The 26,986-nt window shown below is 52.4% G+C and overlaps 5 protein-coding genes across 7 annotated transcripts; 1 reads left to right on the top strand and 4 right to left on the bottom strand.

The window, feature by feature from the left end:
* Positions 1–126: 126 nt before the first annotated feature.
* On the top strand, positions 127–8,724 carry LOC128274718 (proteasome subunit beta type-2). 2 transcript variants are annotated; one of them, XM_053013004.1, is made up of 3 exons: positions 127–274; positions 386–893; positions 8,697–8,724. In XM_053013004.1, the coding sequence occupies exons 1-3, from the start codon at positions 184–186 to the stop codon at positions 8,722–8,724; spliced, it is 627 nt and encodes a 208-aa protein (XP_052868964.1). In that variant the 5' UTR covers positions 127–183. The 2 variants fall into 2 exon arrangements, with proteins under 2 accessions (XP_052868964.1, XP_052868963.1); XM_053013003.1 differs by lacking the exon at positions 8,697–8,724 and having other exon boundaries at positions 386–989.
* On the bottom strand, positions 1,052–3,266 carry LOC128274717 (minor histocompatibility antigen H13). The gene is made up of 2 exons (XM_053013002.1): positions 2,011–3,266; positions 1,052–1,940 (listed from the first exon to the last, which is right to left on the bottom strand). Exons 1-2 carry the CDS (start codon positions 3,099–3,101, stop codon positions 1,823–1,825), a joined length of 1,209 nt encoding a protein of 402 aa, XP_052868962.1. The 5' UTR covers positions 3,102–3,266; the 3' UTR covers positions 1,052–1,822.
* On the bottom strand, positions 3,540–5,860 carry LOC128274715 (SET and MYND domain-containing protein 4). The gene is made up of 4 exons (XM_053013000.1): positions 5,529–5,860; positions 5,178–5,373; positions 4,522–5,115; positions 3,540–4,450 (listed from the first exon to the last, which is right to left on the bottom strand). Exons 1-4 carry the CDS (start codon positions 5,827–5,829, stop codon positions 3,577–3,579), a joined length of 1,965 nt encoding a protein of 654 aa, XP_052868960.1. The 5' UTR covers positions 5,830–5,860; the 3' UTR covers positions 3,540–3,576.
* Positions 6,337–8,685, bottom strand: LOC128274716 (SET and MYND domain-containing protein 4-like). Its single transcript, XM_053013001.1, has 6 exons — positions 8,301–8,685; positions 7,478–8,234; positions 7,261–7,413; positions 7,026–7,199; positions 6,620–6,956; positions 6,337–6,552 (listed from the first exon to the last, which is right to left on the bottom strand). Exons 1-6 carry the CDS (start codon positions 8,605–8,607, stop codon positions 6,337–6,339), a joined length of 1,944 nt encoding a protein of 647 aa, XP_052868961.1. The 5' UTR covers positions 8,608–8,685.
* A 2,307-nt stretch (positions 8,725–11,031) lies between the features above and the next one.
* Positions 11,032–26,674, bottom strand: LOC128272679 (aquaporin AQPAn.G). 2 transcript variants are annotated; one of them, XM_053010543.1, is made up of 7 exons: positions 26,566–26,674; positions 25,777–25,970; positions 17,221–17,364; positions 12,794–13,003; positions 12,638–12,718; positions 12,495–12,560; positions 11,032–11,857 (listed from the first exon to the last, which is right to left on the bottom strand). In XM_053010543.1, exons 1-7 carry the CDS (start codon positions 26,600–26,602, stop codon positions 11,807–11,809), a joined length of 783 nt encoding a protein of 260 aa, XP_052866503.1. In that variant the 5' UTR covers positions 26,603–26,674; the 3' UTR covers positions 11,032–11,806. The 2 variants fall into 2 exon arrangements, with proteins under 2 accessions (XP_052866503.1, XP_052866504.1); XM_053010544.1 differs by having other exon boundaries at positions 12,485–12,560.
* Between the last annotated feature and the right edge of the window lie 312 nt (positions 26,675–26,986).

The raw sequence follows: 26,986 nt of genomic DNA on the forward strand, positions 1-26,986 counted from the left end.
AATAAATATTTTCTCGAAGCACAAAGTTCCGTCGTCTTAAACTGTCCGTTCCCAAAGGGAGCGCCGCAAAACGTCAAACAATTGAACGGTGTATTTCTTGTTTGTCATTCTCCGGTCTCGAGTTGATCGAAGTGAATTGTTTCATAGTTCTGATTTGGTAGGCTCATTTGAAGAAACTCCAAAATGGAAACACTGCTAGGAATCCGTGGCCCAGACTTCGTGATGCTGGCCGCCGACTGCACCCATGCCCACTCCATCATGGTCCTGAAGGACGGTAAGTTTTCGGAGCAGCGACACCAAACAACCCTTCCAGTGTTGCGCTGGTCATCGTCTCGCTCTCTTAACCTGAAACACGGGCTCTGAATTCGCTGTGTGACTCTTGTAGATGAAAACAAGATCTCCGAAGTCTCGGACACGGTGCTAATGGCCACGATGGGCGAACCGGGCGACCGGGTACAGTTCACCGAGTACATCAGCAAAAACATTCTGCTCTACAAAATGCGCAACGGGTACGAGTTGGGGCCGAAAGCGGCGGCCCACTTCACGCGCCGCAATCTGGCCGACTATTTGCGCTCTCGTACGCCGTACCACGTTAACATCTTGCTCGGCGGTTGCGACGAAGTGGACGGACCGCAGCTCCAGTACATCGACTATCTGGCCAACTCGATGCCGGTCAAGTACGCTGCCCACGGATACGGTGGCATGTTCGTGGCGAGCATTTTCGATCGCTACCATCACGATCGGATCACCAAGGAGGAGGCGTACGAAGTGTTCCGCAAGGGAGTGGCCGAAATTCACCGACGCCTCATACTGAATCTGCCGAACTTTAAGGTCGCCGTAATAGACAAGGAAGGAATCAAGTATCTGGCCGACATTACACCCGAAACCCTGAAGCAACCGTCTGCCGTTTAAGCTAGAGTTTGTGGGGAAGGTTCTTTTTCGTTTTGCCGCACCAGGCTCGGAATAAAATCATTCATTTGTAAACAGTACGCCCCGTTGGTGGTTCATCTTTGCTTCAGACGAAAGAAACAGCTTTTCGCTTTTCGTTCACAACGTGCGATCATTCATGTATTTTGTTAAGCATTCATCAGAGACTTTCATTCATAAATTCTGGCCAATCGGCCATCTAGACCTTACAGTTTGCTCCTAGTTGCACTGCGAAGGGGACAGATGATTGTTTCACCTACGATAATTGTCGTCTATCTGCCGGCTGGGCCTTTGTTCCAGCTTTCCGCGTTTACATCAAAAATTGCCTATGAGCTCATCCTAGCGTTGGCCCAAATTCTTTCCCATTTTGTTGCATATCGTCCCCATGTGGCCTCGCGTCCAGCGTTAATTCTTAGGAAATAAACCTTCTGTAAATGAAGTCAGCCAAATCAGTCCCGACGAGAGTCTTACAGCTTATGCTACCTAAGGTCGCTTAAAATTGTAAGTTTGTCGCAAACAAACAATGTTGCCATCCAAAGAGTTCGGCCCTCCCGCTTCCGACTGGCGGAAAGAATCTGAATGTTTGTGCAGGTGGTTTGTAAGTTTGTTCCTTCATTTAAGATTTTTTGTGTATATAGAAAAGCTACATCGCACAGCGGCAGTACGTCGTTGCAGAACCAAGCGGAACAGAATGTAAGCAATTTAACCCAACCTTAACGGATGAATGCGCAAAAACGCACCTCAGCTCTCCCACCTTACACTTCCGGGTATACTTGAACGGGACAAACCGTTCCGGGTTCCGTTGGAAACAGAGTCGGAACCCATATGTCTGTGCTGTAGGAAAAGTTTGGCGTGGTGGCCGCGAAGGTATGGCTGCTACTACGTGAGATCGGATTTATTTTGACTTTTTCGAATCCTTCTTTTTCGTTTCCTTTTTCGTCTGTGGGGCCGATTTGTCTCCTTCCTTCTCCTTTTTCGATTCTTTCGTCTTCTCCTCCGGATGATCTTCGTATCTGCAATGGAATCGGAACGGTGATAAGTTAGACGACTTTACAAGAGATCCCGAAATGATCTATGACTTACGCCAAAAGCTTCTTAATGTCACCCTTGAGCAGAGCCAACAGCAACGGTGTACCGAGACAGGCCGGTACCAGGTACAGCAGGGCGGGTTGTGCGTGTTTAAACACGTGCATCACGAAGATTGTGGCCAGCAGACCGACAAAGTACGCGATGTACGTGGCGTAGAAGTACGTGTTGCTCTTGCGCTTCAGGCTGTTATCAAAACGGAGCAGCAGCGCAATGAAGATGCCAGGGATAACGATATCGCCCAGGCCGAGCACGGCAAAGTTCGACGCCGACAGGCCGTTCGTGATGAGGTCCTGGGGAAAGACCAGTTTGATGGGGGCCTCGAAGGATTTTGCTACCGTCACCATCACGTTCGTGCCAAACACCCAGAAAATGTCGTACACAAACAGTCCGCACAGCAGAATGCACCCGGTGGCCACATTGTTCAGGTGCAGCAGCTCCACTCCGTTCACGGCGAACGCAATGCCGAGCAGATTGTTGGCGATCCAATGTTTCTGCAGCAGGTACCACACGCTAATGATGAGGGCCACGATGAAGCACACGATGTCGTGCGTTGTGAACCGGTAGTCAATCAGGTACTGCTTCTTTTTGCCCTGGTTGTCGCCACCTTCCGCCGGGCCCTGCACGAACGAGAGGTGGTACGGAATCTTCGGTATCGAGGCCGGAATCAGCGAGCTGATGACGGGACTGAGCAGGTGCGAGAGGGCCATCACGCCCAGGAAGAAGAAGTATCCGGTGAGCAGGAAGTTGATGTTTTCCTTCGAGAAGATCTTGAAGAACATGTACAGCCCGAACAGGGCACAGGAAGCCATAATGGGGAACATCATTGCGTCGTGCGACGACATCGTGTCGGGCTTCTCGCCCGTCTTCTGGAAGGCGGTCTTCTGCTCCTTGTGGTGCTTGACCGACCGTACCGAGCCGAAGAAGATGGGCAGCATGGCCATCACCACCAGGGTGCCATATGCCAGGGCCATGCCCTCCGGTGTCGACGGTACCTTGGCGGTCCCATTCGTGGCCGCATCCGGTGTTTCCGCCAGGGTCAGATTCTCCTGCACCTGAGCGATCACTTCCTCCACAACATCAGCCATCGTTCCGGATTCGTTTTTGTGCTCGTTCAACCCTCGGCAGAACCAAGGTACACGTACTCACTTATCTTTGCTCGATTCTGGTTCGATAGTGTGGTGCACGGAAGAGCCGGAAGGTAGGTGGCACGTGGCGAAGTACTCACAACACAGTCGATACGGAACGAAATTGCAATCTGGATACATCAACCACCAAAAGTGCCCCGTCGCGCTGGAGTGAAAGAAAAGCCACCTCACTGAGATTGTTTTCAACAACCCTTTTTTTGACACAAACTGACTTCGTGTCAAAACGTCCCGTACTCTCTCTGTCACTCTCAAAACGTCACTCTCTGACGCACCCATTCTTGCGCTTTTGAATTGACCGTTTGCAGAATTGTCTATGCTCGAAAAGAATTTAATTTTTATTAAAAGAACGAAATGCCATAAGCACAAATTAAACGCCACGAAAAGTGTTACAATGGGTGTCTTTTTGCCGTTGGTTCTACTTCTTCACCACCGTCTTGGTGTACCGGTTGCCGAACTCCAGCATACAGGCTCGTAACCCTTGCTGGCACAGATGGTAGTCACGGTAAGGCGGGACCAACACCTCACTCATCAAAACCATCATTTCGACATATTTCCGCAGCGCTGCCTCGTACTCCCCGGCCGTGTGCAGCTTCGTGGCCGTCTGGAAAAGCTTGTCCGTGTCCTGAAGCGACTTTAGTCCCTTCATTATGTTCGTATGCTCACCACACTCCGTGCACTGGACCATGAAATCGTTGATCTCGCCCGGAATAAGCAGCACGTTCGAGCAAATCTTGCCCCCTTCGCAGCGGAATCGAATGACCGAAGCGTCCATGTCCTTAAACAGCGGCCAGCTGGCAACGCACGGCTCACAAAGGCACTCGAATCGGTACTGGTTGCGTAGCGTTTCGCGGCGCTCCTCTCGTGGGACCTGCGTAAACAGGGGCCCATAGTTTTCGGCCACCATCGAGCCGGCCGCAATGGTTTTCACCGTCCGCACGCACACCTGATTGCCGCGGTAGTACCGCGTGACGCCCGGATCGCACGAGTGATTGAAGAGGGCCAGCGTCGGATAGAGACCACCGCCGATGAACGTCGACTTACCGATGTCGTCCTCCTTCTCGCGGATCAGTTCGGAGATTTCGTGCGCATTGAACTGCAGCAGCTGGAGATTGTGCAGCAACAGACCGCCGATGAAGTCCTGCGTGCCGCTCTCAGCCGCATAGCTGCTCAGGGTAAGGCACGACGCCAGCAGTGTGGCCATCAATGTACGCTGAAACAAATCCTCGGCCGATCGAGTCGCTTCGTGGGTGACCAGTTTGTACACCTTACGGTAATCCTCCACCGGTAGCCTGCGGGGGACAACGCACCAAAAGGACATAAATTTCCACCACGCAAAACGTTAGCGGCTGGTCCAACTTACTCATCGATCTGATCGTACGTCAGGCCCGCCAGTTCCGGCTTGATGCGGAGGAAGTACTCGGCCGACTGCTGTGTGATCATGCGTAGCGCCATGTGGCACGTGATGGATGCTCCCGAGGCCCACAGGGTCGGCAGAAAACCACACTCGTAACGGTGGTACGATCCGTTTGCCTTCGCTTCGCATTCGTCCGAACAGAACACCACATCGGAACAGCGGGCACAGGCAATCGGAACCGCAGCGCGCTTGAAGCAGTGCGAACAGTGATCCAGACTGTAGTCCTCAAGGAGCGTGGACACGTGGGGACGCTCCAGCAGTAGAATGGTGTTCGGTTTCAGGTCCGCGATTGTTCTAGCGAATCGTCCCTCATCCGCGCTGTAATCGAACCACAGCCACTTGTCGATAAATCGCTCCGGGGCGGAGGGTGCGGATCGGCCGGTAGCTGTTGCGCCCTTCTTCGAGGCGGCCTTTTTCTTTACCTTCCTCTCCATCTCGATGTTTTTCGGCAAAAGGTTGATCATGATCTGGGCATCACGTTCGAGCTTCTGCTTCCGCTCGAGCGGAAGATCAGACTCGTCGAGTGCCGTCACCGTGGCCCTGGAACGATGCGAAACGATCGTTAGAGCGGGAAGCGTAGAGTAAGAGAACTATCGTCGTACTTGAAGCACTCCAGCGCAGCTTCGTGATCCTTCTTGGCCAAATAGCAACGCGCCTTGCGTTCGGTCAGCTTGTACAGCATCTGCTTCGGATAGCGATGGTCAAGGGCACGCTCGATATCCTTCAGCGCGAGATCGTACCGTTCCAGATGGTACAGCGCGGCACTGCGGTTGGCCAGGATGATGGCTTTCTCTTGGACTGCAAAGTGAAGCGAAGCGGGCTTAGACAAGGTGTCATTGATCGCTCGCCGACCGCGGAACCGGGTCAATCGACGACGCACGGCTTCCAAATATAGCGCTGTATCGTACGAGAACGAGGCACTGCGAGGTTATGTTCGCCTACGAATGTCTTACCGTTCTGCTGCGGCGTGGACAGATAGCACTTGTTGTAGAACACCAGAGCCTCGGCCCAGCTTTCTCCCTTGAACGCCTTGTTGCCCAGCGTTTTGAAAACGATCGCTTGGTCCATACTTTTGCCATTGTACTCGCGTTTCAGCCGAAGTTCGTCGATGATCGAACTCAATCCGCTCACGAACCGGAACCGGTCCTCGTTGCTGCCAAGCTTGGCAAACTCGGCAAAGCGGTCCTCACCGATCGATTGCCGCACCGAGAGGCAGTACTTTTGGAAGCTGCCATCCTTGTAGTAAAGCTCCATTCTGAGTCCAAAATCGTGGATGCGAAAAATCGGTCCTACGCGGACGATAGTTGGGGCCGAGATCGTCGACCAACCTTTACTGAAGCAGGCACGCAGCAGAACCACGTTGCATGCCGCCGTTTCTCGATATTCCGCTTATTTTTAGAATGTTGCACCGTGCCCCGTGGCCAACGCCGGTGCCGGTTGCTCGGTAGAGGCCTTTCGTAGGTTTGTTTTTGTTTACAGACACTGGCCGCGTAACGCGCGCATGCGCAAACCACGTGGGTTTACCATGTATTTTAACGGTTGTCGCTTGTTTACCCAAAATTAGGGCGGAAGTTTCGGTTCTCGTATATGCGTGGTTTACGCATGACAATATTTATTTTGATCGGCACCACGCAGATCTGGAATCGGCGGATCGATCGACCACCGACCGGTTGACCGATCGATCGGCATTCGGAACTATCGGAACTATCGGCATTCGGAACGAACAGACGAACGTTTTCTGCATTCTATCACACTAAGTTTTTATTTCTCCGCAGTTGGCCACTCCACGTAGCAAGCTCCCAAATCCAGACAACACCGGCGAATCCCTTGCTGGCACAGGTGATAGTCGCGATACGGCGGAACCAGTACCTTGTCCATGATGATCATTATGGCAGCATACTTCGAGAGCGCCTGTTCGCACATCCCAACACGGTACAGGTGACTCGCCTCCTTGAACCGACGCAGCATGTTTGCTTCCTGCAACCAAACGGACCCACAAACAGTGAAGGCCACCCTTTCGATCCCAACCCAAACCCTCGCTAACCTGCAGCAACTTGATCTGCTCCAGGATGTCCACCATTTGCCCGCATGCCCGGCACCGGATAACGTAGGATTCGGAGGCCAACTCGAACAGCAGCCCCTCCTGGCAGGCGGCACCGGTGCACCGGAAACGTATCACCGACTCGTCCATGTCCGCATACTTTGGCCAGCCGGCCTCACAGGCATCACAGTGGCACTCGAACTTGTAATTGCTCGCCAGCGACAGGCGGCGTTCGGTTCGCGCCATCGTCGTGTACAGGGGACCATAGTTTTCCGCTATTATCGCGCCGGCGGCAATGTTCTTGATCGTTCGGACGTGTACCGTGGTGCCGGTGAAGTATCTACCATTCATTGTTGGAAAGTAAGTCTGTTTAATTTTCATTCCATACCATACTGGACTGGAAAATTACCGTACTATCCCGGGATCGCAGGAGTGATTGAAGAGTGCCAGCAGCGGATAGAGCGCCGCACCGATGGCGACCGATTTCCCTGCCTCGTTCGGCCGCTTCCGCTGTACCTCCGCCACGTCGTGGGAGCTGTAGTTTACTATTTGCAAGTTGTGAAGCAACAGGAACCCTATGAAACTGGGAAAAGGAATTGTCATTGCGCCTTGGGCTCCGCTACTTCCGAACAAAGGCAACCTACCCATCGTCTGGCTGGGTAGTGCTGTAGTTACCGAGCCGTAGAATAGTGTTCAGCATCGTAGCCATGAGGGTCCACACCAGGTAGTCCTCGGGGTAGCGTTTGTCGGAGTGTGTGACCAGATTGTACACCGTCCGGTAATCATCACTCGGCAATCTACCGGATAGGAAATGGGAAGCGTACTCGAGACGATGGATGCTACTTTACCTCGAGGACATACTTATCGGTAACGGCGGGCGATAGACTGGTCAGCTCCTCACGAATGGCCTCGAAATAGCTGCAAGGCTTCTGGGTAATGATGCGCAACGCCAAGTGACTAACGATGGTAGCCCCCGAGAGCCAGAGCGATCGCAGGAAGCCACACTCGTACCGGTGGTAGCTCCCGAGGGCTGACCGCTCGCAGCGCTCACAGCAAAACACCACATCGACGCAGTTCGGACAAGGATGTAGGACCTCGATCCGCTCGAAACAGTGGCTACAGTGCGTGGCACTGTACTCACGCAACAGCACGGCGGCGTGTGGTCTTTCCCTCAGGATCAACTGGTTTGGCCTAAGGTTAGTCTGGGCCCTGGCAAAGCGACCGTCCGTTACGTTGCTCGTGTACTGGATACCATCGTCCAGATGGGGACGGAACGCACGCGTCCCGCGAGGGGGTTCCAGGTACTTTTGCACACTCTTATACTGATAGTACACGAAGTCGGTGGTCTTTTTGAGTTCCTCGATGCGCCGGGTGCGCTCCTCAGGCGTTAACTTTGAGCGGGACAACCAATCGATGGTTTGATCGAAACACTCTACCGCTGACTTGTGGTCGCGCTTCTGCTGGAAAAGACGAGCCTTGCGTTCCCACAGCTCGTGCAGAAGTTCCTGCGGGTAGCCGTATGCGATTGCACGGTCGAGATCCTCCAGCGATTGGTCGTACTTGTTTAGTTGAAACAGGACCTGAGACCGTTTGTCCAACAGGAGCGCCTTTTCGTGCCCTTCGAAATGAGATCAATTTCATAATCAGCTCAAACAGGACGACTGTCACTGACGGCCTCACTTACCGCACTCTTCCGGCAGTAGAAGGTAGCACCGATTAAAGCACCGCAGCGCCCCCGGCCAATCTGCCCCGTTCTGAAGCAGCTGTCCTTCCACTTCGCACGCGAGTGCGTTTTCCAAACTTTTTCCCTCGTTTAGCGTCCGCTCGAGGGTCAAATCGTTTTCCACCCGCCCCTTCAGTGCGTTCACGAAGGTTAACCTTTCCTGATCGCTGGCCAGATTAGCGAACCGTTCGAACTCTTTCTCACCGATCGCTCGGTAAAACTTCTTGGCGTACTTTTGGAAGTATCCCGTCTCGTTGCATACTTCCATTATGGATTTAAGCAGCAGAGGAGTTTACTTGAACCAACCGAAATGGCAACCGATTATGGAGTAACGATAGATCCACACTCGCTCGCGAGCCAACAGAAAATGTCTTTGTCATATTAATAGCCCAACCCAAGCAGCCCGTAACGCCGTTCATCTCGGCGACGACTTGCGCAATTTGCGCTCATCATCACGCGCATGTCCGTACGGACTGTTGATGTTCATCGCAGGCAGGAAACTAACCATGGCTTTGTTTTGAACCTTATTAGCCTTTTCACAAAAATAATATTAAGAAGACAACTTAAACAAATTCCACTTTTTCAAACATCTGTGTAAGGGCATTTATTTAATGTTTTATTATTTTTATTTGACACAATACCCTTTAAAAAAAACTTTCAAAAGGTTCAACATGTTTTTCCATGTCTGAGAGAAGCGGAATGTTCTAAATCTTGGTGATAGAAAATGGACATTTGTACTCAGACACGACTTCAAAGATGCTCGATGTGATTTAGTAATCATCCCAGCAGGCTTCACGGAAAGAGGTCAGCCGTTCAAATAGACACTTCGAGAAGTCTGTACAAAACTCGTTTTTTTAAATGTTGCAAAAATTAAAGAGGTGAGCAGGACAACCATATGGATTTCAAATGATTATTCCTGCTTTAGGTTCGTCTGTGGAACTTACCCGATTCGTTTTATATAATTTAGCACACATATTTCGGATTGGAAAAACCGAATTGAAGTCAACCACACTCAAGGACAATTCGCGATGCTCGTATTTATTTATTATTGTTTATTTTCGTTTATTTCCCTGATGTCACTCTCTAGTGCCACCACAGATGACGATGGTTTCAAATAACACCAAACATAACAAAAACGCTCTTGTTCATGATCATCCTCGATCTTCACTTCAGCAGTCTTGCGATGGTCGCACAACACAATAGGTAGGTTAACAGCTTCCTCTTCACAGTACGCCGAATATCGAGACTGCTCAAGTGAATATTTTATCCCATCAAGCCTCCCATTACACTGTGGCCTCCCATTACCCCAATTGTCCGTCTCAAGAGGTGTGTGTCATCATATCGTATCTATAACCTTCCGACGGATGCATAGGTGAGCATCTCAATCGCTTCTTGACAATAAAATGGATGAATCAATTATGTTCCTGCCGAAGGCTTTCTGCAAATCGAGATCCTGGGAGCCACTGGAGCCGCAAAGCTGGAAACAATTGAATCACATTCCACGGCGTGCGGCGAAAGCACTCGCCGCATCCGCCACTTTTGACCCTCATTCGCCTAAATGGAGGATGCTCCACGCTCCAGCGTTTTCCGTGGGCGACGGCCATGGGCCGCCGAGCGCGAAGGTACCGCCGACTTTTGTGCGAAACCTGTCCGCTCGATCCGATCGACAAGCCGCGAGGTGCTCAAGAGCAAGAGGCTCCTCGAGCGCAAGAAGGATCGCGAAGATAATTACACTCCTCGCGGCGGCGACCGGCTATTGGTTTTGGCGCGCAGGTGGCCAAAGGTTGGCATTGCCGAAGGCAGCCCCTCTCGAGGAGCAGGCGCGTTAGTGATCGTTATTGATTTTCGTTTTATTGTTCCCACCGTCAGCGGCAAGCGTAGGTGGTCTCGGCGTCCACGGCGTGTGACATTCGGCCCGAGGTAGCTCAAGGGAGGCCGTCGATTTTGTGCGCACAATTTTGCACGCCATCCGCTCGGTGACTGGACGGCATCTTCGTCTCACCAGCTGGAAATCGGTTCGAGAAATCGAAAGGATCGACGTGCTTGAAGGAAACAATACTAATACTTGTCCCCGGTTATTGTTGATGTTGGCAGCTGGCTAAAACCACAATCTCGTACTCCACCGCCACGACCCAAATCTCGAACAATAGGAAATACTTACGCCACACTGGTGCAAAAGTCGAAGGTGCAAAAGTCACAAAATACTCGACGCGACTCGAAACGTTGATGCTTTTCATTACTTTTTATTGGTATTTATTTAAAGAGCTTCTCTCACTTACTACAACAACACTGCTGTTTTTGGTAAATTCCGATGTATATGATACATAAATAGAACTTACGGATTATATCTCTTTAGCTGGGGGTCCCACGAGGGTACCTTCTAACTGATTTGGATTTTTTGTTGCGTTCGTCCTATTGCTGGGCCGGGCTTTCTGTTTGTAGTGTTCGATTCGTCTTGTGTACTCTAACTGTTCTGCTGGTTTCTGCTTTTCTAGCCAATCCTAATTTCTAATCGATTTCCACCTACCGAAGCGCCTAGCAGTGGTAGAACTCACTTGTTAAATAAGATAATAAAATACAAAACAAAACCTTACGCAAATACGTGGACGTGCGTGCACGAGTAACGTGGCAAGGGCGCCAATAGGGTGTGTAACAATACCAAGAGAAAAAAGGATACAAACTAACAGCGCCTGGCACGCTAGCCACTTGTGATGTTGCCAAAACCAAAACCGGGAAAAGTGACCACCCCTATTGCATGAAATGATAGCTTTTGTCAGGGTTTTTCTTTGCGCGAACCCAAGAGTGTAGAACTATTTACAGCACTTCAGGGTGTGCTTCAGCTCCAAAGTCCAAGACCGCAGGATTCGAGAGCTACGCTTCTACTAACGCAAAGACATTACAGGCGACATACACACGTGAAAGTTAGCGAGTAGTTGCACGTGAGCAAGGGACTTTACGGGAAGCGTGTGTGCGTTGCGGTGATCACCCGTTGGTGTGTTAGATTGGTTAGCACCCACAAAACAAAAAAATGGTGTCGAATATCAGTGTAATTCTCAAACGGTGTCCTTACGGTGGCTGCGGGGGTGTCCCCGCTCATCCGCGCCCTATTCTGCCAATACCTTGATCGTGTTTTTTCAAACATCCAATAAATAAATATATCCGTGACTAATGACCCTCAGAAGCGCTGCGCTCTGTAGTGTAAAGTCCCACGATAATCGGTCGCACCTCGTTGTGCTGCTGCTGCCGCCGCCGCCTCGACGAGGCCGTGACTTTCTCGCGCCACGTGGCCGCGTCGTAAAGCCCACGCTCCGGCGCGCGCCGTTGTTGGGTTAAAATATTCATCTCGCAACCAAAACCGCCCTCGCCGGGCACGGAAAGTATGTATGTTTGTGTGGGTTTTAGGTTGATAAGTTAGTCGTCAGTAGTCGAGACCCGGATGAAGATGGGCTAGCGGATTACGCTCCGGGCTAAATGTACTGCGCGTCGTTAGTCACCTGCCCTACTTTGTTAGTGTTCATCTAGAGGGTGGTGGTGGCCCACGGAATGAACCGCCGCAGCCGCACCGCATGCCGCATGAACACGGTCACGGATCCGATCGTATACGCATCGCCGCGATCGCGCACGCATTCGACCCAGACATTCGGTGTGCGTGGTTGGAAAAGATGAGGAAAAGAGAAATAAAACCAATGTTAGCACAAAGTCAGCGAATCCCCGGGGAGGAGGAACGGAGTTTAGTCAGGGGATGCTAGTAATGGGGGGCGTGGGGGCTGTTAGGAAGCGTTCCGTTCCTATTCCGGACGCAGCACACAGGTTCACAACCAGGACGACTTATGGTAGTAGCTACTGGCGGATGAGTTTCCAATGTTGGATTTTCGATCGATTGCGTTTTGTTTTGGTGGCCGCACACACTCTCTCAAAGGACACACACGATACCTGATACCACGTGGGAAGAATTTACAGGCGGAATTTTGTTGCGGCGACGGCCGCAGACACGGACTGATTGGTTACTTGCGATTTGCCGTTTTTGCGGTGGCCACCGAACCGGTGACGATCGATGGTCTAAATTTCTTACAATCGGATGGTGGGTGTGGAGTTGTGCGAAGAGGGAAAAGCTTAAAAATCGTATGAATTTGATTCCTCGTCACCTTTTCTTACTTTGAAGAACAGACGATAGATGGCACCGGCCACGATGCCACCGACAATCGGCCCAACCCAGTACACCTGCGAAGTAAGGTTAGACCTGCGTTAGAGGACGACCCGCTCACGAAGGATGGACGGACGGCCGGACGGACACTTACCCAAAGATCAATATAGTCGCCCATTACGACGGCGGGTCCGAACGAGCGGGCCGGGTTCATGCTGGCGCCGGTGTACTTAATCTGCAAACGAGACACACACCCAGAATACGGTCAATGTCGAACGCGCGATATCGGCGGTCGGAATCGCGTACTTACCGCAGCCAGGTGGCCGGCAGTGATCGAGAGTCCGATAGCGAGCGGGGCCGAACCCTTGATGTCGGAGCGGCGATTGTCGCACACTCCGTGGACCACGAACACCAGGATGAAGGTGATGAGCGCTTCGACGAGTACACCCTGGCCGGTGGACAGTCCCGGGGCGATTCCGGTCACGCCGAGACGGCCGACCACCTCCGACGGGGTTGCGGCCTGCGAAACGAAGCGAATTAGAACCGTGAAATCTGTTCGGGGCCGTTGGTCGGCGTAATAGGTTCGTGACACGTCAAGCTCCCGTCGATTAGCTTCAGCTGGGAAGTGGGGTCCTTTTGAGTTTAAAATTGATGCAGTCGTAATGATTGTTTTAGGCGCCGGAATCATAATCCCATTAACTCGTTTAGAGTGAGACCTGAGCCGGGGTTTTCCTGTTTAATTCACTTGTTCCGAAACTCATTTATTTGCTGGAGCTTTGATCGTCGATCCTTGTGATGGACACCTTGAGATTCGGATGAAATTTCAGGAATTTTCTTTTGATATCGTATTTTACTTAACACTGGGTATTCAGCGACTTAATTCCCTTGAACCCCGGTGACAGTGACTGCCGATAACATTTGCGTCACAGGACCTTATCCGTACACAATGGCCAATACAGATGACCCGCGATGGTAGTCGTAACAGTCTACCCCAAACGCCTGGCGCGTCTGCAAATTTCGATCGAATAAACAAAATAAACGTCAATTTGCTTTACGGGCGCTTAAATGGTCAGGCAGACGACAAGAACGCACGGCGGCCGTCCGGACTGGACAGGAGTGGAGCAAAAATTAAGTGGTGACGGTGGCTACCGGCCGACCGACCTGGCCACTAGCGACGTTTTAATCGAAACTCACCATTAGGCGCGCACGCATTTAGCACGTTCACGCTGCGTAATGCAATTTACGCAGACGCGGAACGCGGCTCGGTTAGGGCGAGCGTGCCATTAGTCCCGAGTTACGCGCAGCCCGAAGGCCGCGGCCAATTAACGTGTGCGGTGCGCGGTTCTTCTGCTGCGGCGCTGCTTGTACCAGAATCGGCCGGTCCTTAGAATGTCAGCCGTCAAACCGTGCGGAGGGACACGTCGTGCGCACCGGCCATTCTAGCCTAGGCGCTTCTTTCGGACGCTACCGCTAAATGGAAGCGCTGGCTGGCGTAATTAAATCAGATTAGATCGGCCACCGGCGATCGATCGGTGGGTGCCCGATGGAATGTTAACGCGCAAGACACTCCACAAGAGGTGTCACACGTGTCACGGACTTGCGGCTGGAAGGTGCACCACTCGGCGAAGTCAATGGGTGATGGGTGTCACGTGATCACCGAAAAAACAGAACACGCGGCAGGTGACCAAAACAGCCGCCAACACAAAACACCGGCCCACCGGGCACGGGTCCGTGAGGCATGGGCCATAGGCCAATGCTAGGACGCAGGGGACGCTGGCACTTTTGAGGTTCGGGCGTTCGGTGGCGGCGGCTGATCAAAATTGGATTGATCTGCCCTCCGTGGTCGGCAACCGGTTTGCGGTGCGGTGTTCGATTCGGTCAAGGTTTAGGACAAGGGGATCACTAATGAATAGGTCCAGCCCCGTCCGCTCGGGCTCGGGGTCGGACCGGTGAAAAAGAAACATTAAACGCCAGTCACATGTACCCGGGGTCCAGTTCCTTATTACGTCTTCCGAAAATTGGATTATAGATTGGGCGCGCGGCACCCTTACGAGGGTGCCAAGATCCTAAGGCCATCGTTAAGGGCCGTTGGGCCTCCGCTTTAAAGGCTACACGAGCGATTGGAATTGTGTCCGGGGTTCGGGCCCCACCGACCCAGACAGGGTGTCTCGTGTGTAACAGACGAGCGAACTGTCGGCATACTGATTGATGGCGGCAAGGAAATTTGTCATTCCGTGCCGGAGTTGGACGAGCACGGCCACTGAAGGTTGACAGGTTATGGGCCGATTGAAATGAACCGCCAACGCTTCTCCGATATCGATGCAAAACGGGGGCCCATCAAGATGATGCCAGCTCTGTGACTTTGATGACACTTTTAACAGTGTTTGATTATAAACCGGCCATCTAATCGGGCTTAAATTAGCTCCTAAAGAGCCTCAAAAGAGTGACGTTCGACGCATGGGTGGTCCTGACGCATTTTAGGTGGGAAGTTAATGAAACTGAAGGCTACCTTCACCCCTAAGCGAGGCATAACAGTGTTTCTTGAGTTCATTTGAGCTCATTTGAAGTAGTCAGGCTCAAAAGAAGTTCACAGAAAGATTTGAAACTCTAAGCGATCTAATAAACGATCTAATAATAACCGACTCTTCTACAGGGTGCGCCACGAACGTTTCTTTTATCCATTTGGTAATTGAAATAAAACGGCCTTATATTTTTTGAAGCTTGAACTTTTATTTGAAAGGTTCATTCATTTCATTTTTGTATAAAATTAAATTTTGACGTTTGATCTCCAAGAAGCGGCGCTTAGACACCACAGGACATCTTGCGACACAGGGTTGCGGTGAAACATAAATGTTACGCGAACAAATCAGCAACCATTGACGGCCTCAAGACCGAAATTCAAATTGCCATTGCCGAGATAGAACCAAAGGCAGAAAATTATTAAGTCGATTTTTTTTATAACCAAAAAAAAAGGAGCTTATATGGCTCACCCTGTAGTTAAAATGTAGCTCAACAAATCACTTTCCATCTCATGCGGACCCTCAGGAACGACCAAAGACCCGAATCGTTGATGAAAACATCATTCGGACACATCGCACACCCTCCGAAAATCATCCTCTTTCGCTCTGAAACCGAATCTTGATTGTGGCGATCTGAGAAAGCAATAATCAAATGTGGGCCATTCTAGCATAAGCGGGTCTCCTTTTTGATTGATTTCTTCACTTCAAAATGACACCACACGGACAGTGTTACTATACACGTCACCGTGTCTGCCGATCAATCTTCCGACGTGACCGTGGCCGAAAATGGCCGATCCGGCGGACACAATGCACGCCAATTACCGGAATGCGGTGCATGTCGAAGAGTGCGTTTATTTGATCCATTTTTGACACCGGACCGGCGAGCCGGACAGCGGACCGTTAAAGGTTACGCCTCTCCAGCAGGAGCTGTCCTTGCGCGCAAGGTGCAGTTGGGGCTGCACTTTTCTTGCCACCGGCTGTGCCATTTCGCAAAATGGGTGCAACAAAAGGGCCACATTTTCGTTGGCCCGGCCCGCCAGGGCCGTACCTTGGCATTTCGCTGGCCGTTGGCGAAGATCGATGGCTCCGGGGCTCGCACGGAGACCCGCGTGCGCCAGAATCATAAAATGCAAATGACACAAGGAGATCGCCGCGCGCAACGGGTTGCGCCCCATGATCGAAACCTAAATCCCCGGTGCCTGTGCCGCGTGCGCTTCCATTGTTGCCGGGCAGGGCAGTGCGCAAAACAAAACCGATTGAAACATTCGCCAAACCAGATGGCAAGCCTGACAGAGACTGACAGACAGGCCGCCGAGCCCGAGCGAGCTTAGAGCGATGCATTTGCGCAGTTTGGCGCGTATTGTTTATCCGCTTCGCTTGCGCCGCGATGCGCAGGGTGGCGCAATTCGGGACGCTGCGGGGCAGAAAGGAAGCGCTCATCTTTGACATCTGCCTAGCGTGGTGTAGGCTTTATGCAACTCGGTTTTGTGAATTTTAAACATTTTCCGTAACGCCAGCCTTTCCATCGCGGCCAGACGGTGAGCGGGCCATCCGGTTACTTTTATTGAATCCGTTCTATTGAGCCAACCGGTGACAGGGCTGTTGCGCTTCCGCTGGTTGCATTCAAAACGCACCCAAAAGCACGGTGGTGCCGTATGCACCCCGGGGGGGGAACGGGGTGCCAGAGTTGTGCACGACATCCAGTTGTTGTTGACATATTTCTTTTTTTCACCTCTTTCATGAGCCCATGATTAACATGCAGACCCCGTAATGGGGTGCACTCACGGGGCGGGAACTTTGGGGTGGGTTGGGCCCCGTGAATGGGGGGCCAAACATCGAAAGTGCATTCCGGTGCGCGCCGCCGGGAGGCCTTGCTCTCGCCGAGGGTCTCTGTTTGCGTGCATTGCGGGAAAATTGTTTGAAAAATGGAACGCCCTCGTAACTGGTCGTGAACCATCGGCTGACCTGGCTCTCTCGCAGGGTTGCATTTTTCATAAGCAAAAGTACACTGATTTTGCTTATCTAGTCCCAAGTACATCGTATCATTGCTGCTTGGGAAGCACGAAGGGGATTAAGCGGAAAATCGATAGAATTTTTAATGGTTTGTCTGTTTGAAAATGATAATTAAAAAGAGAATGAAACGATAGTGACGTCGCCACCGAAAGGACACCAACGGGCCCGTGTCGCCAGTGCTGCCAATTGTGCCAGAACAAGGTACCTTAATGACGGCCGCTCCTGCGATCGCACCGATGCACTGCGAGACGATGTAGAAGGCGGCCTTCAGAATGCTGACGTCGCCCGTTACCATCAGCCCGATCGTAACGGCCGGATTGATGTGGCATCCGCTCACGTGCCCGAACGCCTAGAGGGAGGAAAAAGAAAACGAAAAAAATGGAAAGAATAAAAAAACCAGAACACAATAACTATTGGGTGAGAAAATCAATCTCGAGAAGAATGGGGAAGAATGGAGGGAGACTGGCAAGGCGCACGCGCGATCCTCTCGCGCGTGCACACGTGCTCCCGACACAAATTGGCTACAGTCGAAGTGGCCACCCCACAAAAAATGCACAAATTCGTTCCACGCAATTCGACGCACACGAGCCAGGACCGGGGGGGGGGAAGCACGCGCGATCTCGCGGCGGGCGTTAAGACGGGCTCGATTTATTGTTGTTCGTTCGCTGGTTAGCGAAGGTGTCTCGGGCGATTCGCGATCACACGTGCCACAACGGTCCGGTCCTATTTTCTCACGGACATCAGCCGGACCCGATCGGTGGCATAAAAACGTAGCACACGCAGTTTGAAAGCCCACCCTCCCCGAGAGATCCCTGCAGTGCGCGTGCCGCGTGGTGATCTGAAAAATGTGTGAACTTTAGGCCACAGCAGCAACACCGCCCCGTTCCGTCACGTTGGGCACGATTCACGGGCCGATGGTCATTTTTCACTCGCTCACCCCGACGCGCACCGGTCGGCCGGGCGTGAAAATGATGATGATAATAAATGTTTTGATCAGCGTGGCGTGGGTAATTATTGGTGCCGCGAATTTATGGGGCACCAGCTTTTGGCATGATCGTTCGGGATTTGATTCACTGGATTGCCTGGATGCTTTTACATTAATTTGTGAAGGATTTTTTTAAGCTAACTGGTCCCATAACCCACAAAATTCAACATATTTAACGATGTGCAGCCTTTAAATCCCAAATTCGAAATTAGGAGCTTTTATTTTTCATTCAAAAAGTGCCATGAAATACCGTAAAAAGAAATGGAAACGAAACAAAGTAAAGAGAACATTCAGAACAACCTCCCCAATGTACTTCAATACGTTCAACAATTAAAAATAAGACATCCTCAAAGGGCCAACACTTGGCTATAGTTAAGCAAGGGTCAACATGAATCGGTTCAATCAAATGCCTATTGCCATCTGATTGTTGTCTCAAACAAATGGTTGATAGTAGCGATCCCTTCTCGCCCCTTCGGAACTGAGCTAATTTGTCAGCCAAACGGTTAATTTGAAGTGCACACACATTAAGCAAACGACAAAGTCGTGCTGTCTCATAAGGCGTAATTAAATATGCTACTCCGAGCTGAAGCTCGTAGCCATTTTCTCAGCAGATTGGATACTGGAGAATTAATTGCCCTGCTTCACAAAGTAAATAAACCAACCAAGAGGCTAGACGTTGGCAAGAGCGCACCAGTCGAGTCGATATGCCACCGAGATCGAGAAGGAGGAGCACACGGCCAGCCGTCGTGACGTATCCGCACCGGTAACTGGGACTCTGAGTGGGTTAATTTATGTGTCAATTAGGAGCATTACGTTGGCGGATGGGTATCGATCATGCGAAAGAACACTCGGCAAGGGAGAAGCATCGACAAGATCTCGCGACTAATGGCCGTAGTTTGTGAAGCCTTGCGCGGCAACCTCCGAGGGGTGAGCAAACAAATTGTTGAATCATTATTGTCAGCCAAGAATTGGGAACAACCGTACAACGGGTCGTGAGGCGAATTGTAGAAAGTTTAGCACAATAGATTCGGCAACCAGAAGGTCGGAAAACGGCACCTGGCGTCGGAGGGCGCGAAACATGCGTGTGTCGCGCGGACTTGCGTCACTGAGGCCGCCGCCGGCGGTGGGGCCATTTTGCAACATTTTGCTCCATTTTTGCCGCCCGTGATTGATCGCACGGCGGATCGATGACCGATGCTGGTGTGCGCATAATTTACACGCGCAAATCGGAATTGCAAATGGTCAGCGTGGTGTGCAACAATCGACCGGCCGATCGATTCTGAGTCGTTCTATCCGCGCGAAGGAACCCCAGTTGACGCCTCGCTGGAACGGGTTTGATCATTCATCGATCGGAAGGTGCGAGGTTCAGGGCAGCAGCCTCGACGACGTGAACCGGTTTGTGGGGCCTGCCATAACCCGACCAGAGCCGGCTGGTCGTTGTCTAGCCACGCACATGTGAAGGCGCGCATCGGAGCCCTCGTGAAGGAGAGCGCGCGGGCCCGAGGAGGTTGTCGATCGATCGAGTCGAGAAGTTCTTGCGAACGGGGCCTGTCGTCTAGTCATCTGGCCCCTCTTTATGGTGTGGCCTGTAATTAGCTCCCTTCGCAGTGCAGTGCGAGCATTACAATTATGTCGTTGATTCGTTGATAAATAGACAAATGGCGTAATGTGCGAGGCAGGAAATGGGCTGTTAGTGCTCGAGCTGGTGAGCAGCGCAAGAAAAACGCATTCCACCACCTTGCGCTGGGGCGTGCAAAGTACATTCGTTTAAGAAAATGATAAGCCAAATTATGCTCAACCCACGAGTAATTCATAAAAGGGGTCATTTTGGCCTGACGTGTGTGGAAGCTTTGGATCCACGCGGATAACTTGTCTTTTCTATCGTTTGGCTAAGGATTTGCTTCAACATGATCCAATAACTGAACGTAAGCTGTGAGCTGCTGTCTTTGGAGTCTTTGGGGTCGTTTGTAGTCAATAATGGCTAATGGCTAAATCAGACCATGGCAACACATAACGAGTTAGCTTTAAAATAAATAAAATAAAATACAGAAATCGATTTTTATGGACACTTTGCAACCTAGAAATGATGATTCTACGAGTTCGAAGTTATGAACTGATGTTGAATTATTTACTGTTTTATTCACTCTACTTTAGGGGCTAGGTTAGGCGTTAAACTAATTTGGCTTACCGTCCAAATTATTTATAGTTTTAACGAACTTTGACAGCTTTTTGGTCTTAAAATATTCACCAATTATGCCACTATGTTGTGTTAAATTTATCACCAGGAAATATTTTATTGTCAGCTTTGGCTGACAGTTTTGGCAACATCTTTGATGCCTCGTTTTTCTCCATCATCCGAGGCAGTACGTTCCGCTTCTAATTAATGTTTTGATTACCCAACTAGCAAAGGTTCATAATTTTCATTTTTTACTAGATTATACACCGACTCATATGGAAGCTGGTGTCTGCTTTTATTGATTATTTGTCATAAAATTCGCCAAAAGCGCATTTCGGCATTCATTTGGCAATCCGTTTCGGGATGCTTTATATTCGGGCCACCCAACGGCACCGGAGCTGGTCGGACAGGTCAATGTCACCGTCGCCGAACTGGGTAATTTAGATGGGGTTCCTAAACGGTTCCGTCACGCACGCCACGCCGGACAGTACCACCACCAGCACCACCACCGACCGAAAGAAAGACAGAGCCCGAAGGGATTATTGACGGCTTGCAATCAGCCGGTGACAGGCGCGACCGGCCGATACCGTTTGGGCATCACGAACCCCGTGGCCGGAGCTTCCCGCGGCCGGAAAGGTTGTTGCGCAAAAAAAAATCTGCAATCAAGTGGAGCCCATGGCCTCGGTTCGGACCCTGTCCGAGGTATTTCGGTTCACATGTAGATCGCGGGGTTCGTCGCTTGCCTTCGCGCTGCAGTCACACGACAGGCGCACGCAGCGGTCCCGACAATAAGCTGATTGATTGGGCGAAGGGCGCGAACCGAACTTTGCGATGCCGGGATGTGTTTTTGTTCTCTTTGTAAACCGATCACTGTCCCATCCTGACCTCGGGAGGCGTGAGTTGCGCGCGCTCGATTTTGCAGAAGCAGAATTTTGGCCAATCGATCGGAACTGAGTGCCAGTAATGAGACGAGCACGAAGACCGCGAGCAACCGACCTTTGCGCCGGCTAACGAGCCGATAGCGTCTTCAGAATCGCGGCGATCGCAAATCGCGGATGTCGATCAGAAGGTCTATTTGAAAAAGACAACGATTTAGCGGTTGACATTTGCGGGCTCACCAAACGTCAATCATCGCGCGATCGTGGATCACGTGGTATCCGGTTCCGGTTTGAACACTGGCGATCCGGGCGAATGGAAGCGGCTCGGTGACTTCACTGGGAGTCAAAACAGAGTGATCCGCCACGACGCCAGGTTCCAAAGGTTCATCTCCATTTTCTTTTCGAGTCCCAAACAAAACAAAAAATCGAGTAAAACGCTCCTGAACTCAGCCAAACCCTGGCTGGGAAAAAACACAAAAGTCCGAAACCCAAACTCCCGCTGGTTCCAGTTTGTCTGGCCCCCAGCCGCCGCCGGCTCGGGTGGTGGTCCCGTCGGCATCGTTCAACGGCACGGCCACCGCCATTCACTTTCGCTCCCGATCTCGCGGCAGCAGCAGCGCGGATGGAAGTCATGTACCTCGCTGTCGGGGCTACCGTGTCGGGTGATCTCTGCCCGATCACGTGACTCACAGCGACTCTTAATCTCGGACGGACGGCCGGTGGACCGGACTTCCAAACTCCTTCCCAGATAAGGTGGCCCAAAGGCGGGTGGACCAGCGCAAACACTTTTGCTCACGCCGTTCACGGTTTGGTTGTTTGTTTTTCTGGCGGCGTTTCCTCTCGATTGCGGCGGCGAGGTACGGCGAGGTGTATGGCAGCTCTTCGGGCCGAAAGAGAACGCCGACCCGATCCGACCGGGCCCGGCTCGGCGAGTGCGAGATGTCAAGGGCACAATGTTATATTGAACGGTATTATGCAATGGCTATATTCGCCAAACAAGTTACTGAGAGCGCGCGCCCCGTGAGGAGGTTCTCCGCACGATCCGACCACCGTGCGGACCAACCTGCCGCGATCCGCGAAGGTGCAGTGGTGGGCAATATAAATAAAACCGTCACCCAGGGACCGCATACACAAAGGGGGGTGCGTGTACTCTTGTGACGGCCACCCGCAATCCATCCGAAAAAGGGAATCGATCTTTGGCGATCGGATTCGTCCTGGACGTGAACTTGGATGCGTCCAGACTTATAGCAGAGACCTGATCTTCTGACTTTAGTTGAATTTGGCTCAAGTTCTCGTATAGGGGTACTTCAGATATTACTTCTGAGCATTGTTCAATTGCGTGACAGAACAACCGCAAGTCTCCTGAGCGCCCTAAGAAACGTACAGAAACCTACAGGGGCACGACCCACCCCCTGCCAACACCCCTCGCTCTGGCTGGACCCCGTGGAGCTCTCCGAAAGGAGTCTAAGTCAAGTCAACGGCGGCGCAACCTAGCGACGCCCGCGTTGAATGGCACCTGAAGCCAACGCGTTGACAGGTTAACGGCGCGTTTGAATCAATTGCACGCGCGCTCTTCGCCACTTCTTAGCACTCCGTCCGGGGGAAGGGGGGGGGGGGGGGGGTCTGTACGTGAGTCAGCCCCAGCGAGTTGCCACCCTCGGACGGGTGCTTGATGGACGATGTCGCCAACGGCGGGGCCTCTCGCGGTTCGCGAATTAAATTGCCATCGAAAGCGCTGCTCGACTTTCGCACGGCAGCGAAGTGAACGAACCCTCCGAAACACACGCGCACCGCGCCTTAACCCACCTGAGTCGCTGACCCTGAAGCGCGAACGCGACCCCGTGCGGTGTGCCGCTAAAGTTGAGCCGCTGCGCGCGCGCGCGCAATTAAGTCGATTCCGCCGCGGTGGCCGCAGGAATCGGTCGATAATTTGGCAAACTTTAGGCTGACGAGCGACCCGACGAGAATTGGCCTCCGGCGGCCTGGCCCTTGGTTTGCGCTTAAATCATTTTCGACGACGACCCGAGTGGGTCGTACGCGAATCCCGTCCGCTTTTGCGCAACACACGTTTTATGTAACGAATCTTTTTCGACAGACCAAAAAAAGAAACGGTCATCAGTGGAGCGGATAAGCGTCGGCAACATAGTCGACAGCATACTGATGGAACGCTGGTGGCCAGGCGCTGAATTAGATCGCCAAGAGCGCACTTCTTCTGGAGACACTTTCTTCTGGAGCCCGTCCTTGACAGGGTTCTTCAGGGTCACAGTCACAGTCCATTCACTTTTCTACGCCACGCAACATTCTCCGGATGAGTCACCTCACTCAGCAGCGGCGGGCAGATGATCGGACCTAATATCGCCCACAGATCTGTGCCGATCCGGTGCGTGACTCCGAGGGCCTTACTGGGCGAGACTTGGTGGAGAAATTGACGCAACCAGACCACCAGAGAGTGTGTGTTGCGTCCTTTCCGAAGAGAGCGCGCTATAGGTCAGCCGTGTTGGTCAGCCGTCCACATTGTTGCCCGATTGTTCTTCGGGCGGCCCCAGCACAACACCGGGGCTAAATATTGACCCAACGCGGCCGCCGCCCGTGGTTATCTCGGTAATTATCGCAAGCGCACTACCCAAACACAGCCTCCGAAAAGTCAGTGTGCAGTGTCAACAGTACCGTCCTTGCGTTGTGCCGCAGGTCCGTTCAGTAGCGGTTGGTGCTTGATCGTAAATTGTCGTCGTCAGTGTCGCCAGTGGACACTATCGGTGGTAAGAGGCAAACAGATGTCGAGACGCACCGAATTAGAAGACGCTTGCTGTGTGTGTGGTCCCAGGAGCACTTGTAATGGGTCGGGTCGGTCACTATCTCCACCACGGTTCCGCGGCTTTATGGGAGGCTCATTATCTAATTGCACCCGGGCCAGGGCTGCCGGGGTGAAGCGTTTTGTGTTGATCTTACGCGCCCTCGTGCCCAGAAGCCCCCCACCCCGAGGAGACCCTACTAATTGCTCCGTGTGTGATCAGTGATCATCACGCGGCATTTGAGCGGGGGCTTGAACTTCGATTTAGCCTAGTCGAAGCACGATTTTAATTAAATTGTCACTGTCACTCGGCCCCGGACGGAACGTAGGCAGACCCTGGCGTTGATGACCCACAGACCACAGGCTGACGTCGGATCCTGCGCCGGCGAGTTATCTAAAGCCCGCCACTTCTGGCGAGGTCTGGCGGCACATTTTATGGTGCAATCAAAATCTTCCTTCAAGTGCGCTGAGCGTTGCTTGACGTCATTGCGCGAAAATTCCGCTCTCCGGACGACGCTTTATCGCTGGGAATGCTCTGACTTTTCGCATTCCTCGGCGGCCGCTCGGCACTCGCTGAGGACCTTCACCTTCGGGGCTGCGATAGAGCTAAACGCGCGCGCGCCACGCGATCCTGAGTGTTGGCGACTGCGCCTCTCTATAGGGTGAGGCCTGGGCCTCATGACGCCAGAATGATGATCCTCCCCGGTCAGAGGGCACCAAACCTGATCGAATCGTTTTTAATGGCCAGTTATTGTTTCTGTAATGATTATGATCGTGTGTTGGCCACACAGGCTCATGGATTGAAGCATAAACATAAGGCCCCCTCCAGAAGAGCGTCGGCCTAGCCTTTCAGTTCCAGTTTGCTGCAACGCGCAAGAGTTCCGTTGGGGCCACAATCTGCCGATTCGCATTCCGCCAAGCCCGCAGCAGCCGAACGCACGACAAGCCGAGTGCGTTCCGTGGGGCCGCTGAACCGCTGATGCGAATGTCAAGCCGAGCGCGTCGCGTCGGAAGCCGACATCGTTAGGACGGATACGGATAATGTAATTGGACCAACAACCACCACCATTGGTCCAAAGTGCCGCTCAAAGGAGATTTGAGGCGTCAAGGCGCCGTATGCTCGATAGCTCCTTCGGCAGGCCCAGGGTTCTCCGAGAACCGGGCCGAAAGGAAACGGGTGCTCTCGATACCACTCCAACGTGTTGCTGGCTGGCAAATACAATGGATTCAATCGAAGCATAAGTAGTGTTAAGGCTGAAGAGCCGCGGGTCGACGAGCCCCACAGGCGATCATTCAGCCACCAGCACCCAAAAGCGTGTTTCCAGTGACGGTGACGGCTCCGGCGAGAAAGGTGACGCCGTGCGATCGAGTCGCGTGCGATTCGACATGAGGCCGCGCACGATTTGATTGAAGTGCCTCTAGTGCGGCGCGGCAGAACGGACATCAGTAATGACCGTGCCCTAGGGCGTCTCTGGACCGGTACCCAAACCGAACCGACCGCAAGATGTCGACCTCCGTCGACACGGGGCGGGCTCTAGCCCGGTGTGTCCTTCCTTCCATTTTACCTCTCACCAATTGGCAAGCCCAACTGCCGTGCCGAGCCGAGCAAAGAAACCGAAATCAGGAGAGGACTATCTTAAGGCCTAAGGAACCGCGGGGTGATCTAGCAATTTTCGATGAATCACACCGAACTCCGAACCCGAACCCCGTGCCGTGGATTCATTCACAAATCAGCTCCTGGTGGTCTGGTGTTATCCGTTATCTCCGGCTGTCGAGGTCACGAGCACGTCCGCGAGCTTTGCCGTGAGCCGCCACCGGACCGGTCCACGGACACAAACTGGACAAACTGGTCCGTAAATCAATCAACACACACACACACAGACAGAGCGCGGGAAAGAGTTCGTGCGTACGGAGCGGTGCTTGGTACCTACCTGGGCCAGGGTGGCCACCACCAGGCCGAAGGTGAACGCAATCTGCGTCAACGGCGGGCTGTAGTCGGCCCAGCCCATCGTGCTACCGATGCCGATCGCCACCAGAAAGAAGGTGCCGAGGAACTCCGCAATCAGCATGCGCCATATGTTGCGATTTTCGGTGATGTCCGACACGCCGACGATCTGTTTCACTCCTGGTGGGTAGCGGGAAGGAGAGAGAGAGAGATAGGAGTTAGTGCTTGCGTGACACGTCCATTAAGGCTAACAACGATCTACGAACGGCTCTACTCATTACGAATCCCCAGTCGTTTCTGTACCTACATCAGGACATGCAACACTAATTCATGAACCCCCCTTTTTTAGGCCTGGTTTCAGTCGACTTGTGGTTGACAGATGTCGAAGAATTGGACTACAACAAACGGGACCTATTTTTGGAACGATCCCAACGCAAACGCTGCCGCCGCCGCGAGTCTTTTTAATGCATTTATTTAACGGGCAGCGAATGCGAACTGAATCGTAAAAAACTAAAACCAAACGGTGCATTCTCGGTGTGGAGGCCGCAACCTGTCACAGAGGGCGTTCCGTGCCACATAGCCTCGGCCGATCGAGGTCGGTGGAGAAATTGGAAGTGGATGCTACTACGGGGTGGGGAGGGCCGAAAGCACCCGGCGTCCCCGGGTGAAATACCTTTTTCCTGCTCGTCCGCCTGCATAACACGCACATGAAAACCCACCGCCAACATTTAGGGTACCGAGGAGGCCCGCGGCCCACGCCAGGTGGTTACGCTACCTTCTTTCAGCTCAAAGTTGCCCAGAATCGGAATCATCGTGCGTTCCGGGGATACACTTGGCTTATCCACCCTTCTTTTTGTGGGGGGTCGGGAAGATGTCCAGCGATCACAGACGAACACACGACACTTTGAATCTGGAACAGCACGCACTCTACGAAGATCTCGAAGGGAGCACACAGTCGCCTGGAAGTGTTATCACCTCCTACGAACCGTCGACCGTCACTAATGGTGGCCGCTGGCTAAATGGTGCGGAATTTAGAGCAACACAAAACAAACCCTTCGCTTCACCTCACGCGTCCTCTAAAACAACGGTACCATCCGGAGCACCGCGCCGCGGGTCCGTTATCGATCAAACTTCCCCAACAGTAGCTCCGGAGCAGTAGTTCTGGGGCGTCCGACTTTTGATAGTAAATCACTCGG

Source organism: Anopheles cruzii, chromosome 3, assembly GCF_943734635.1.
Source record: "Anopheles cruzii chromosome 3, idAnoCruzAS_RS32_06, whole genome shotgun sequence".
Lineage (NCBI taxonomy): Eukaryota > Metazoa > Arthropoda > Insecta > Diptera > Culicidae > Anopheles > Anopheles cruzii.